General features: G+C 44.0%; 1 protein-coding gene and 1 long non-coding RNA gene across 2 annotated transcripts in view; one reads left to right on the plus strand and one right to left on the minus strand.

Moving 5' to 3' along the window:
• The window catches only part of LOC141132852 (uncharacterized), a 241,637-nt gene that overhangs the window by 111,834 nt on the left and 115,553 nt on the right, over positions 1 to 14,250 (plus strand). The gene's annotated exons all lie outside the window — the stretch shown is intronic.
• The window catches only part of LOC141132848 (aldo-keto reductase family 1 member C3-like), a 68,110-nt gene that overhangs the window by 24,406 nt on the left and 29,454 nt on the right, over positions 1 to 14,250 (minus strand). The window contains exon 6 of the mRNA XM_073621769.1: positions 7,674 to 7,783. Within this exon, the coding sequence (XP_073477870.1) occupies positions 7,674 to 7,783 (110 nt within the window). The remainder of the gene's footprint in view (positions 1 to 7,673; positions 7,784 to 14,250) is intronic.

The following is a 14,250-nucleotide window of genomic DNA, read 5'->3' on the forward strand; positions in this document are numbered from 1 at the left end:
GCTGTATATCTTTATATTTTTGCTCAATAAAAAAATATGTTTAATGGAAAAAAAAGGGACAACACTGAAAGCTGAAAATTGGCCTGGGCAGGAAGGTGCAAAAGTTATTGAAGTGGTTAAATACATAAAATTATTTAAATTAAAAATTAGTTCTAAAACCTTGTTAGTAGTTCTGCATACCCAAATGTCTAGCAAAAGGACATCCAAATATACATAAGGAATACAGAATAGGTATTCTGTATACTGCTGTGCCATATCTAGATAATGACAGTCCATAGAAAAATCCATAAAGAGGGTGGTAGATCAAAAAAAGAATATGTAACCAAGGGCTCATTTAAACCAGGGGCTTGAGTTGCTTTTAAAGATTGCATCCAACAGCCTTCAGTCCCAACTATTTAATTTTAACTATTAGTCCTTGCCTCTTGGGTCCTCAACTATACAATCCAAAGCCACAAAACTAACCTACAGTGTGTTGTAATTGTGGCATATTCCTACTTACTGGAATTGAAATTTGTCTCATTTTCAATCAAATAGCTCTTATATAAAATGACTCGGTTTCCTACATATAAAGCACTGCAACAGCAGTGCATCAAATAAACAAAAACTTGTAGTTTTACAATTAACATGATGTAATTTGTATTCAAATCCATTTGCAAAAATAGTAATTTCACTTTGTTTATCCAGGGACACTGCCTACACATGCACATTCATTCAAATGTGCTATTATTGGTGGAAGGATTGCCCCTATTCTCACCCTGGTAAAAATTCAGTACTATCTGTCTTGAATCAAAGATCATTGCCTAAATACGAAATTTGGACTAACACTGTCTGTACCCAAATTACGTTTTTATTATTTTTTGAGACAGGTAGAGCTTTTTTTGGGTGGTTTTTAATCGCCACAGTTTTTTTTTTTTTTTTTTACGTTTATTTAGCAAAAAAATTAAGAAGTTCTTAGTTTGCGTTTTAAAATTTTGCAGATAAATCATTTTTCTTCTTCACTGATGTGCGATAATGAGACTGCGCTGATGGCCACTGTTGAGGCTGCACTGATGGGCACTGCTGAGACTGCGCTGATGAGGCGGCACTGATGGGCACAAATGAGGCTGTACTGATGGCCACTGATGAGGTGACATGGATAAGCTGTACTGATGGGCACTGATGGGGCTGCACTGATTATCAGGGCACTGATTATCAGGGCACTGATTATCAGTTTAAAGAATACAATCACTGTCCCCGGTCAACCTTGCCTGTTATCAGTTTTCCTTTCCTCACACAGAGACAGCACGTGAAAGAACTGTTGATAACCGGCAAGTCTGTTTACATGTGACCAGCTGTGATTGGACACAGCTAATCATATAGTAAAGGGCTGAACACTGCTATAACAGTGATCTCTGTGAGTGGGGCTTAGGCACCCTTGTGGGGACAAGTACAACTGCACTCACTAATGCCTAAACCCAAGGCAGAGAGCTATGGTCATGTGACAGACAACAGCAAAGTGATACTAAAGTCTTTTTGTTTTTTAAATAACATGTTATACTTACCTGCTCTGTGCAGTGGATTTGCACAGATCAGCCCACATCCTTCTCTTCTCGGGTCCCTCGTCGGTGCTCCTGACCCCTTTCTCCTGCCGAGTGCCCCCACAGCAAACAGCTTGCTATGGGGGCACCGTAGCCGAGCTACTGCTCTGTGTCTCCATTCAGATACAGAGCCACGGCTTGGCCCCATCCCCTCTCTTTCATTGGCTAAATTACTTTTATTGACAGCAGCAGGAGCCAATGGTGCCACTGCTGTGTCTCAGCCAATCAGGAGGGAGAGTCCCAGATGAGGGGGGCTGCTGCACACTGAAGGTTTTTTCTATCTGAATGCATAGAATGCATTGCCTCCTCTCTCCCAGTGACCCATCCCATGGTTGCTATAGGATACAGAATAGAGTTCTCTTAAGAGGGTCAAAACAGAACACTTAGATAAATACAAACAGGCTTTATTAGTACAAAAAATTCCACAATGAATTAAATCAAAAAGAATAGCAATGATAGATGGCTGACACAGACCAATTAAAACTAAGACAACGTTGTCAAAGGGTTAAAAACATAGGGAGCTGGGGCTGCACAACCCACACATATACACCAGATATTCACCACTTCCATACACTATAAACTATAGATGAGATAATTGGTTGTGTATGGATTGCAAAAGGGAAGAACCCCGTTCTTGGTGAGCTGGGTATTACTGTAGAAAAGGTCCCAAAAATAAAAGTTCAACAAACACAAACCAAATGTGTGGTATACTGGATATGCGGGTGGAAGATCTGAATGTTCTGATCATGTATGACAAAATGACAGTATAGCAAAGTCATACCATGGTAGAGGCACAGACTCTAAGCTTAGATGAGTGATCAGATAATGCAGCACATGAACCAAACAGCGTGGTTGGAAAGTTCATAATTAGCCAATATATATAGGAGATGCAGAGGCAGCAGATGTATGCTCAAACAAATATCAACAGGGGGATTGCTATGTTGAGTAGGGATGTATCTATTCAAGTACTGAATGGGGTATCGGTACTCTCACCAAGGTACGAAGTCCATCGTCCACTGATAGCATTACATTACTCCTCGAAGGCTGTGGCCATAAATGCCGCTCCGCATTGGCCAACAGATGCATTCAGCCGGAGAGGGAGATCTCTTACTGTGTAGTTGCCACCTCCGTATGGTTCCACGTATGTCCAGGAAGGAAAACAGCCATCAGCTATTTGTTCCATGCTGACAAACAAGTCAGATCAGCAAGCACGCGGTTCCCAGTGATGTGCTGATGTCACGCTGTTGACGCGTTTCACCAGCCAATAGACACTGGTTTCTTCAGCTGGAACTATCAAGCTGGTCTAGAGAAGGTGTCATGTTTCACGTGCTTTGCGATATGCCTTTAAATGTTATATGTATTATTGTGTCCCTGGTTCCTCCCCTTCCTGTATCTCAGCTTATCCTGTATAGTTAGCTTCACCCTTTGTTAATTTCCCAGTAATGTATCTCAGCACATGTCTCATGGACTGGATCACATTATGATCTTTTGTCCTATCTGATGTTCATTGTGGTAAGATCCTCACAGTTTATGGATTAAACTTCACAAGATCAACAAGGTGTCGTCTGGATCGAGTCACTGTCTGTTTATCCAAATAAGATTGGGGTTATCGACATCTCAACACAACTGTAAGTTACGGAGATCATGATTTCAATGGTTAGATTGGAGAGGCAAAACAGAAGGCACCATTTGACCCACAGCTGAGGTGGACATTCAGGAGCACTAACCTACCTCCATTGGGAGGTAGGTTAGTGACTCTACCTGATCCGTACTCAGGGAATCAAAGCTCTACACCACACCAGCCTCTTTAGGGGATGCTTCAGTGACACCCTTAATACCCACAATTTGGCAGGCATGATCCATTACAGCAACTTTAGGCAGACCGTCGGCACCCAGCTGGCAAGGTTCTTCGGCAAACGCTGACATCTGGAACAGGGGAGTATAACATGCCAGACAACAGGCTCGTGGCAAAAAAAAAAAAAAAAAAGTGGAATGACGGTTACAGGTACCACAGACAGCCCTTAAGGTATTCTGGCCTCCTATGCCATAGTGTATGAGCTCTGTTCTTTTAATACTCTGTGCATGCACCCCTTTAACCACTTCCTGACCAGAGCACTTTTTGCAATTCGCACTGCGTCTCTTTAACTGACAATTGCGCAGTCGTGCGACATTGTACCCAAACAAAATTGATATCCTTTTTTCCCACAAATAGAGCTTTCTTTTACTGGTATTTGATTGCCTCTGCGGTTTTTATTTTTTGCGCTATAAACAAAAAAAAAAAACGACAATTTTGAAAAAAGAGCAATATTTTTACTTTTTGCTCTAATAAATATCCCCCAAAAATATATATATAAAAAAAAAAATGTCCTCAGTTTAGGCCGATATATATTCTTTTACATATTTTTGGTAAAAAAAACCCCAAAAAACGCAATAAGCGTATATTGATTGGTTTGCGCAAAATTTATAGCGTCTACACAATAGGGGATATTTACGGCATTTTTATTATTCATTTTTTTTTTATTAGTAATAGCGGCTATCTGCGATTTTTATCGGGACTGCGACATTATGGCGGACACATCAGACATTTTTGACACTATTTTGGAACCATTGTCATTTATACAGGAATCAGTGCTATAAAAATGCATTGTTTACTGTGTAAATGACACTGGCAGTGAAGGGCTTAACCACTAGGGGGCAGTGAAGGGGTTAAGTATGTCCTAGGGAGTGATTCTAACTGTGAGGGGGCTGGGCTTGAACACACAGGACAGTGATCACTGCTCTCGATGACAGAGAGCTGTGATCACTGTCCTGTTACTAGTCAGAATGGGGAAATGCTTTGTTTACAAAAGCATCTCCCCGTTCTTTCTCTCCATGGCAGGACCCGCGGTCACGGAGTCCGCAGCGGCGCGCTTGCGACACCGCTTCTTAAAGGGGACGTACCTGTACACCCTTTTGCCTGCCAGTGCCATTCTGCCGATGTACATCGGCGTGCGCTGGTCGGCAAGCGGTTAAGAGACTTCTGACCAGGCAAAGCAAGTAAACAAACAAGATCCTTTACTGAGATAGTTGCGGAATACAGTACAGTTCTCAAAAAGCAGTTTGAGCACAATTCCTGTTCTAACATCCCATATAGTGTGCATACATTATACAGAAGGCCATAATCCACATTATACAGAAGGCCATAATCCCCCCCCCCTGCAATGTAACCAGCTACATCGTGGCAGTATATCGCCAGGATCCCTGCCAGGGGCTTAGAGGCAGCCCTTGTCCTGTAGGGGTGGTATCCTTACCAAAAATGGTGGGAAAAACATTAAGCCTTATGTAGGAAGGTCCCAGGCCTTCGGTCTGATGGGAACCTCTAGGGCCAGGGATAGCTGATATCCTTCTGTATGTGGTGGGTTTGAAGCATAGTGGGTGTAAGATGGTTAAAGTTATTGGGCGCCAGACACTTCTTGGATGCAAAAGAGGTTTTATTTCTCTTAATAGTCCTTTTTGTACTTTTGGGGGGAGAGAGGGTTAGGGCAAGGACACCCTTAGGTAGTTGCCAGATTAATTGGCAGACTTCGATAGGAGGACAGCCATGCAGGGAAAGGCATCCAGCAAGATGCCACATCTGCATGTGCAGAAATGCTGTCTTCTATGGCAACAGTCTTTAACCACTTCCCTACCCAGCCATAGACATATGACGTCCACAGATGGGATCTCCCATCCTGGGTGGACGTCATATGACGGCCTGGGATTCCCGTCGGTCCAGGGGGCGCGCGCGCCGCGTTGCTCGAGACCCGGTGCTTGTGCCCGGCGGCCGCGATGTCCGCCGGGCACCCGCGATTGCCCGTTAACCGTTAACCGGGTCCTGTCAGTTGTGAGGAGAGCGATCTGTGTTCCTAGTACAGCGGAACACTGATCGGTCTCCTCCCCTTGTACGTCCCCTCCTCCTACAGTTAGAAACACTCCCTTAGGAAACATATTAACCCCTTGTGTCCCCCTAGTGGTTAACCCCTTCAATGCGTGTCACATTTACACAGTAATCAATGCAATTTTATAGCATTGATCGCTGTATAAATGTGAATAGTCCCAAAAATGTGTCAAAAGTGTCCGATGTGTCCGCCATAATGTCGCAGTCACGAAAAAAAAATCGCGATCGCCGCTAAAAAAAATAAATAATTAAAAAAAAAAAAAATGCCATAAATCTATCCCGTATTTTGTAGACGCTATAACTTTTGCGCAAACCAATCAATACATGCTTATTGCGATTTTTTTAACCAAAAATATGTAGAAGAATACGTATCGGCCAAAACTGAGGAAAAAATGTGTTTTTTTTTTTTTTAAATTGGGATATTTATTATAGCAAAAAGTAAAAAATATTGTGTTTTTTTCAAAATTGTCGCTCTTCTTTTGTTTATAGCGCAAAAAATAAAAACCGCAGAGGTGATCAAATACCACCAAAAGAAAGCTTTTTTTGTGGGGAAAAAAAGGACGTCAATTTTTTTGGGGTACAACGTCGCACGACCGCGCAATTGTCGTTTAAAGTGCGACAGCGCTGAAAACTAAAAATTGGCCTGGGAAGGAAGGGGGTGAAAATGCCCTGTATTGAACCGGTTAACAGTTCCTAACACAAAGCGCAACAGTTCTTTCAACTTCACTACAACTTCTCCAATACATTGAGCTCCTGGTCTCTCACTAGACCCACTGATTCACTGCCACTGAATCCCTTGAGCACCTCCAATCTTCACGGTGGCATCTTCCTCAAGCATCACCCCCACTTCTCTGCTGGGTCCATAGCTTGGCACGCTAGATACTTCTCAAGCTTCACCCCCGCTGGCCTGCTCGGTCCCTAGCTTGACACACAAGGCTGCTCTGCAAGAATCAGCACCGCTGGCTGGGTCCCTGACTTGATACCCACTGAAGTTTCCCGATTCTTCATCATCTCTGGTTGGTGAGAATGCTGCTCCGGTACTTGCTTCAGTTACTCACTGTGGTCCCTGGTAATAAGGCGAATAGTCCCTTATTGGCGACAGCTTCCCCTCTACCTCCGACCATGACAGGTTCTCCGGCCGGCAGAACCGTCACTTCTGGTTGGATTGCCAGCTGCAATCCCAACCCTGCGCTGCTCTCTTGCTTCTGGATAGACCCTCAGACAGCCTAGCAGCCAGATTCCCCTCGGGATAGGCCCAATCTCCGGCCTAGCAGCCTGGGCAATACGACACAAGTCCACCGAGGACAGCCGTCTAGTTGGCACAGAAAACAGATCACCTGACCTCACCCAAATATATAGGCTCTCCCAGCAGCCCAAGGTATTCAAGAAAACCCCTGCCCATTGGCTTAGATATCCCATATATCCATAACCCAACTTTGGTTTGCCCTACTCATATCTAGTACCAACAAAGTACCCGACCACCTAGTGGTAGAAGAGAAAAGTGCAACAAGGCCAAACTTAGGGAGAAATCAATGGATCTCTAGCAATCAACCAGAATAACTACTCCTGGCAAGTAAATTTGTGAGGAGCAACCCTACTTAAACTCCAAGGTGCTATATCTACAACCTGGTTAGCCCTAGTTCTCAGGTCAACCTGAGGACACAGGAAAGCATACAAACATTGAAGCATTGTAACATTTGGCACCTGGCTAGCTCAACTAACTTGAGGACATGAACAAAGACAGGAAAAACAGGTACACAGCCCCTTTGTAGGCACCTGTCTACACATCTCTGATTTCCGGGATTCAGCCTGGGGACAAGACCATGTTGGGGCAGCCTATTGCAAATGCAGGACAGTTGGCAACTAAGCAACAGCAAACAGTTATCTGTTTGATGCTCTGAGTTGTACCTCTTTTCTAAGTTCTAAATTTGAAAAGTGTGACTGCTGGTGCATTGGAACTTAAAGTTTCTGAACTGCTGGTAGCACAGTAGCTGGTAAAAGCCTGCTCTGGGTTCTGTTGTGAACAGCTGAGCTAACACGTTCATAAATATTACATACTGGATTTTTGTCTATATTGTAGACCAAGGAATCAAACGCTACACAAACACCCTAGCTATAAAAGAACACAAGAATTATAATAGTATGGTATAGTATAATTCTACCAGCACAACAATATTTACCAGCCCGCATCCCGACTGGATCCCAAGACACCGAACGCCACCAATACAATGTCATGTGACTTGCAGAATCCTAGCAGTTTTGTCTGGTTGAAGAAGATGTGGCACTCTACCTGCAGAGGACATTAAACGTAGAAGTATAACATTTTTACTTTTTTTATATTCACCTACAATATTTACCACAGGTAAATTTCATCAGTTTATCTTCTATAATTAAATTATTTAGTGTTCATATTTCTAGAATCATAATAAAATAGAACTCAGCTGTATTGGAGTACCACAAACCAAAAATGCTATTTACGTCATTTTTTTTTTATATTCAAAGCAAACTCACCTATCCATCCATGTCTCCATGTTTTATTTTGTTGAGAAATCGCTTTAAAAAACCCCCCCCATGAATTCTAGCTGTGGCCATCTTGAGTAAGTGCAGATGATTCATGTAGCTTATACTTCCTGTAATCCATCTGCCCTTAGCTCAGTCATGCAGGTATGAGGGTGTGCTCGTCTGAGAAAGCCCCTCCTCCAGATGAAAGAAATAAAAATGACCATGAAGACTCCTGGGATGTATTACATCATTTTGGCTTAGACCAGAAACCAACTAAAGAGATGTAAAGAAAAAGCTTAAAACAAGTGCATGTAATATACCTTCCTATCCATTTATTAATGCTACCAGCATAAGGATTAATAGTTAAAGTTGATTGAGAGTGTAGCGCTACCTCCGTAGGTTCACAGGTAACAGCTGGATCTTCCCCAACAGCAGCCTACAGAGCCTGGGTAATTTGATTGCATCGCCTCTCCCTTAAGGAACATAAGGATTCACAGCCTTCTCAATGAACGGCTTACCCTGGCTCAAGGTTCTGGCAAGGGTGCGAGGTAGTGACATTTCTACCCCGTGTTCTCCATACAATTGGCTCAGCTGTAAGTTCCCAGCTCCCTGTGAACGGTCCCGATCCTGCTCTACTTCTCCAGGGTCAATTGGAACTACTTTGACTGCGACCCTACAGTGCAACATTCAGTAATATCATTGTCACTAGGTTCATTGCCAAACTCATATGACCTAGGTTCTGACATGCCGTTTCCCTTGCTTCCCCAAATGGCTCACCTTTCCCCATGGAGCTCTCTGCCTCTTCCACTCTGCAAGGCACCGGAATTACTACTACTGCCAGCCTCTCCAGTGTAGGCTACACCATGGTTGCACGCTTACCAATGGTTGCAGGGTTCTCCAGTTCCCTCATGCTCCCTCTGGTCGGCCAGCCAGTCTAGATGCCTTAAAGATGTGCTTCTTCCCAGCATCTTCTCTGCTCAGCACCCAAAGAAACAAATGTGCGTTGCCATCTTGGGGCACCCGCTTTCACATGTTCCTCTGCACTCCTCCCTTTGCTCCCCACTCCCCTCTCCCAGCCGCTTTGGTGCTAGAAGCTTTCTTGGCAAATCAAACTTCTTCCAATGCACAAGTTAACCCCCGGCTGTCTGATAGGAAATGTCCTTGTACTGGAAATGAGACATTCCAAAACCAAATTTTGACCAGCAAAGTTGTTGGAAAATCTCAGAGTGACCCGGATGATCCTGTAACAATGTTCTCTGCTTTGACTGGTTGTGGGATACATAGCAGGCAGTCTCGTCATGATTGAAGGCGGACAGATGTCAACTCGTAGGTGGGCCCTTTAATCACCCTGCATGCGGGTGTACCTTTCGCGTGGAGCATGCTCAACAATGCCCACGACCAGGCAGAGACTGCAGTTATGTGAAGAATAAAAAATTAACCACTTCAGCCCTGGAAGATTTGGCTGCTCAAAGACCAGGCCGTTTTTTGTGATATGGCACTGCGTCGCTGTAACTGACAATTGCACAGTCGTGCAATGCTGTGCCCAAAGAAAATTGAGGTCCTTTTTTCCCCACAAATAGAAATTTCTTTTGGGGGTATTTGATCATCTCTGCAGTTTTTATTTTTTGCGCTATAAAAAAAAAAAAAAAAAAAAAAAAAAGAGCAACAATTTTGAAAAAAAAAACAAAAAAACCCCACAATATTTTGTACTTTTTGCTAAATATCCCCATTTAAAAAAAAAAAAAAAAGCAATTTTTTTCCTCAGTTTAGGCTGATATGTATTCTTCTACATATTTTTGGTAATTAAAAAAAAAATGCAATAAGCATATATTGGTTTGTGCAAAAGTTATAGTGTCTACAAAATAGGGGAGAGATTTATGGCATTTTTATTATTATTTTTACTAGTAATGGTGACGATTGGTAATTTTTATCAGGACTGCAACATTATGGCGGACAGATCGGACACTTTTGACACATTTTTGGGACCATTAACAATTATACAGCGATCGGTGCTATAAAAATGCACTGATTACTGTGTAAATGTCACTGACAGGGAAGTGGTTAATGCTAGGGGGCGATCAAGGGGTTAACTGTGTTCCCTAGTGTGTGTTCTAACTCTAGGGGGGTGGGACTGACTAGAGGAGATGACAGATCGTTGTTCCTAGCTAGTAGGATCTCACAATCTGCCTCCCCTCTCCTCACAGAACAGGGATTTGTGTGTTTACACAAACACACACACACATCCCTTATCTGGCTCTCGTGCCTGCAACCGCTGGTCACACGCATCAGCACCCCAGCAGTGCAGCGAGTACACGCCTGCTATCCTGCCTAAAGGAGCTGACATACAGCTACGACGGTTCGTGGGATCGTGCCAACCAGCCGCAGAATAATGACGGCAGCTGGTCAGCAAGTGGTTAAAGCAGTTCCCTGACTTAGAGATGAGCCTTCACTGTGTGCAGTAATTTAAGTACAGAGCTTCTCTGAAAAGTGCCCCATGTTACTACACACTGTAAACTTGTTAACTACTTTGTTTCCGTACCTTGTGACCAGGTCATGGAACGTGAGTTCGGATCCGGTTGCTATTGGACACTGACCGCTAGCAGCCAGACATTGATCTCCTTACTACCTGAGGACCTGTCACCTATACCAGGTACCACGCCTAACGAGTGGTTGTTTGGCGTCTTGAACTTGTACTTGGTTACTCTTAGCAGCTACACTACTTCTCCTTGTCTTGCTGAGTTAACCCTTTGTAGTGGTGTTACTTCATACCCCAGTGTGCTATACAGACCCTGGTTCTTTAGATATACCAGAGCCAACATGCACCCTTTGAATAACTTCAGACTAACTTCACTTTTGTTGAGAAAAAAAAACACAACACCACCATTCCATTCTGGGTGATCTGTGTACATTGCAAGGATTTTAACAAGCATTGTTGCAGATACCTACCTTTTGTTTTCTAAAGAAATTGCTGTTTGTCTGTGTCCATGTGAATCTGTATGAGAGTAGTTTTATAAATGTCAATCAGCAGACTCGAATGAGGAAAGTTATAGGGTCTGCATCCCTTTAGACGTGATTGAGAGTATCATATCAAGCTATATTGATTTTTTTAACAATCTTTTTTATCCCCACGAAAGTAGGAAATTACACACACAAGCAGGAAATTACATTTCTAGGGAGTGTTCTGTACACCATCTGTGTACAGAACGCCTCCAGGTAGTCATATTGCATTATACAGAAAATGACGGCATTGCAGATTAAAAAAAAGGAAGGGTAATTTTTAAAGAACACTCAATTACAAAATGACTTGTGTCACAATTTTATAAGCTATATTGATTTTTTTGACAATCTTTTTTATCCCCACGAAAGTGGAGTTACCCTTTAATGTAACTTTACTGAACAAGCTGCAGCATAACTGTTTAGCATATACAACATCCTTTTCCCTACACTAACTACAGTAGTGCAGCTTCTCAGGGATACTTCCATGTGGTGATAGTCCATCTTGCCATTCTCCATGGCTTTGATGTCTCTGAAAATCCTGGTGCCTCCAGCGGACTGCAAGGCGCAACAGTCCCAAAACCTTGGAACGTGAGCTGGAACTGAAGCAGACAAAAAAGGGCCCTGGACTTGTCTTCCCCTTTTTATAGCACAGGTTGGCTGGCTAGGACCAAAAAGCCAGAGAACTGAGCTTACAACGCTTAACCCCTTCCCCCAGCCTGGAAAAGCCACTAACTTACTAAGCCAACATATTTCAACCTGCCTACAAAACCAAGTTTGATATGTTCGAGTGCTGAAAGGACTTGGCAGTTTATTTTCAAGCATGCATCTCTTAACCCCCCCCCCACAAAATGTAATATATTGCAGATAGCAAGTCGTGCCTAAATTAGTTTGCTTTTTTTCAGGCGCCCCCCCCCCCCCTTTATTTTCAACTGGTGATTATGCAATTAACACTTTCTGCCCAAGTGGCAACATCTACTCCTCCACTGTATTTATGGAGGGTTGGGGGAGAAGAAGCCATTTTGTCACCCAGCACTGACTTTTCTTTTTATCTCCATTAAATGAGGGCTAAGGAGATTGGTAGCTAGGGTTGCCACCTGTCCAGGATTCACTCAGACAGTTCAGATTTGGAATCACGTATCCGGGTTTCAGACTGCCTAAAACTTGGACACATTATTCAGACTGGACTTTGCCGGCTGCAGTTGTCTAAGCTGAGAGTGTCTGTTACACTCTTTCATGCTGCCCAAAGCCAGCACTAACAACCCCCCCCCAAACGCACATACACACACAGATGGGAGAGGAGAGAGAGCACTCGATCTGCACCTCTTCCTCCCGCCCCTACCCCCCTGTGTCTGCCCACACTCCAATCCCCGGGGCTGTGCCTCAGAAAAGAATAGTGGGGGCTGGAACTTTGAAGTCCAGCAGCCTCAGGTACATCTGGATGAGAGGTGCTGTCTGCCAAGGGGTGAGTGAGCTCACCATCCATCCCTGTCTGTGACTGAAGTCTCCCCCCTTCTCTCCCCTGCCTCTGAGTGAGTACACCAAGGTAAATCAGGGTTCTCAGAGCACCCCTTACATCAGACTCGCAGTGTTCCCCCTCCTTTAATCAGGGTTCCCAGAGCATACCTTATGTTGGGGTCCCCAGAGTTCTCCCTTACTTCAAAGTCTGCAGAGTCTCCCCTAAAGTGAAAGGGAACTCTGGGAGTTCATGTGTAAAAGGGGAACTCTGTAGACTCTGATGTAAAGGGGGACTCTTGTTATTAACTTCATATGATTAGAAATGTTATTAGCAAAATATATGTATAGTTTATACACAAAAATGTATATATTGCTGTGCGCTGCTAAAGTGTTTGGGTTTGACTTGAAGAAAAGGTGGAAACCCTATTGGTAGCTAACAGAAGAAAGAGAACTTTGGGCTTCCAGGTAAGCTCACAGAAAGTGACAAGGACAGTGCATTTCTGTCAAGATTAGCAGGTATTTTCTGAATCTGCTAAAAATGATTAATCTAATGCAGCTGACTCTAAGCAGTAGTAGGCTGCAAAATAATACATTGTCATTCTTGTATTCAGTCATCCTTGCAGGATGAATTTATCTCAACAGCCATTAAGAATTCCAATATGCAGATGCTCACTAGAGGGAGCATATTTAAAAATAATGAAAATATGAAACAGAATGAGAGCAAAAATGTACATTTTTAATTTTTTTAATTGACAACTTTTATCCAATTGTCACATTAACCACTTGACAACCACCGCACGACGATGTACGTCGGCAGAGTGGCAGGGGCAGGCAAAAGGGCTTACATGTACGTCCTTGCCTGCCCGCGGGTGGGGGGTCCGATCGGACCCCCCCCCCCCCCCGGTGCCATTCAGGTCAGGGGCGATCAAAGGTGAGGGGGAGGCCACTCATTGGTGGCTCCCCCCCTCGCGATCGCTCCTGGCCAATGACAGACTTCCTCGGCTTCTGTAATGTAAACAGAAGCGGAGGAAGTGATGTCACCTCTCCTCAGCTCGGCAGTTTCCGTTCAGGCACCGAGGAGAAGACTGTAATGTGAGTGCACCAAACACACACACACAGTAGAACATGCCAGGCACACATTACACCCCCCTTTACCCCCCGATCCCCCCCGATCATCCCCCAGATACCCCTCCCCCCCCCTGTCACACTGACACCAAGCAGTTTTTTTTTTTTGATTACTGCATGGTGTCAGTTTGTGACAGTTAGTGTGTTAGGGCAGTTAGGGTAAGCCCCCTTTAGGTCTAGGGAACCCCCCTAACCCCCCCAATAAAGTTTTAACCCCTTGATCACCCCCTGTCGCCAGTGTCACCAAGCGATCATTTTTCTGATTGCTGTATTAGTGTCACTGGTGACGCTAGTTAGGGACGTAAATATTTAGGTTCGCCATCAGTGTTTTATAGCGACAGGGACCCCCATATACTATCTAATAAATGTTTTAACCCCTTGATTGCCCCCTAGTTAACCCTTTCACCACTGATCACCGTATAACCGTTACGGGTGACGCTGGTTAGTTCGTTTATTTTTTATAGTGTCAGGGCACCCGCCTTAATTACCGAATAAAGGTTTAGCCCCCTGATCGCCCGGCGGTGATATGCGTCACCCCAGGCGACGTCAGTACCGCTAACACCCACGCACGCAGCATACTCCTCCCTTAGTGGTATAGTATCTGAACGGATCAATATCTGATCCGATCAGATCTATCCTAGCGTCCACAGCAGTTTAGGGTTCCCAAAAACGCAGCGT

The sequence above is a fragment of the Aquarana catesbeiana genome, linkage group LG03 (assembly GCF_042186555.1).
Source record: "Aquarana catesbeiana isolate 2022-GZ linkage group LG03, ASM4218655v1, whole genome shotgun sequence".
In the NCBI taxonomy this organism is placed as follows: Eukaryota; Metazoa; Chordata; class Amphibia; order Anura; family Ranidae; genus Aquarana; species Aquarana catesbeiana.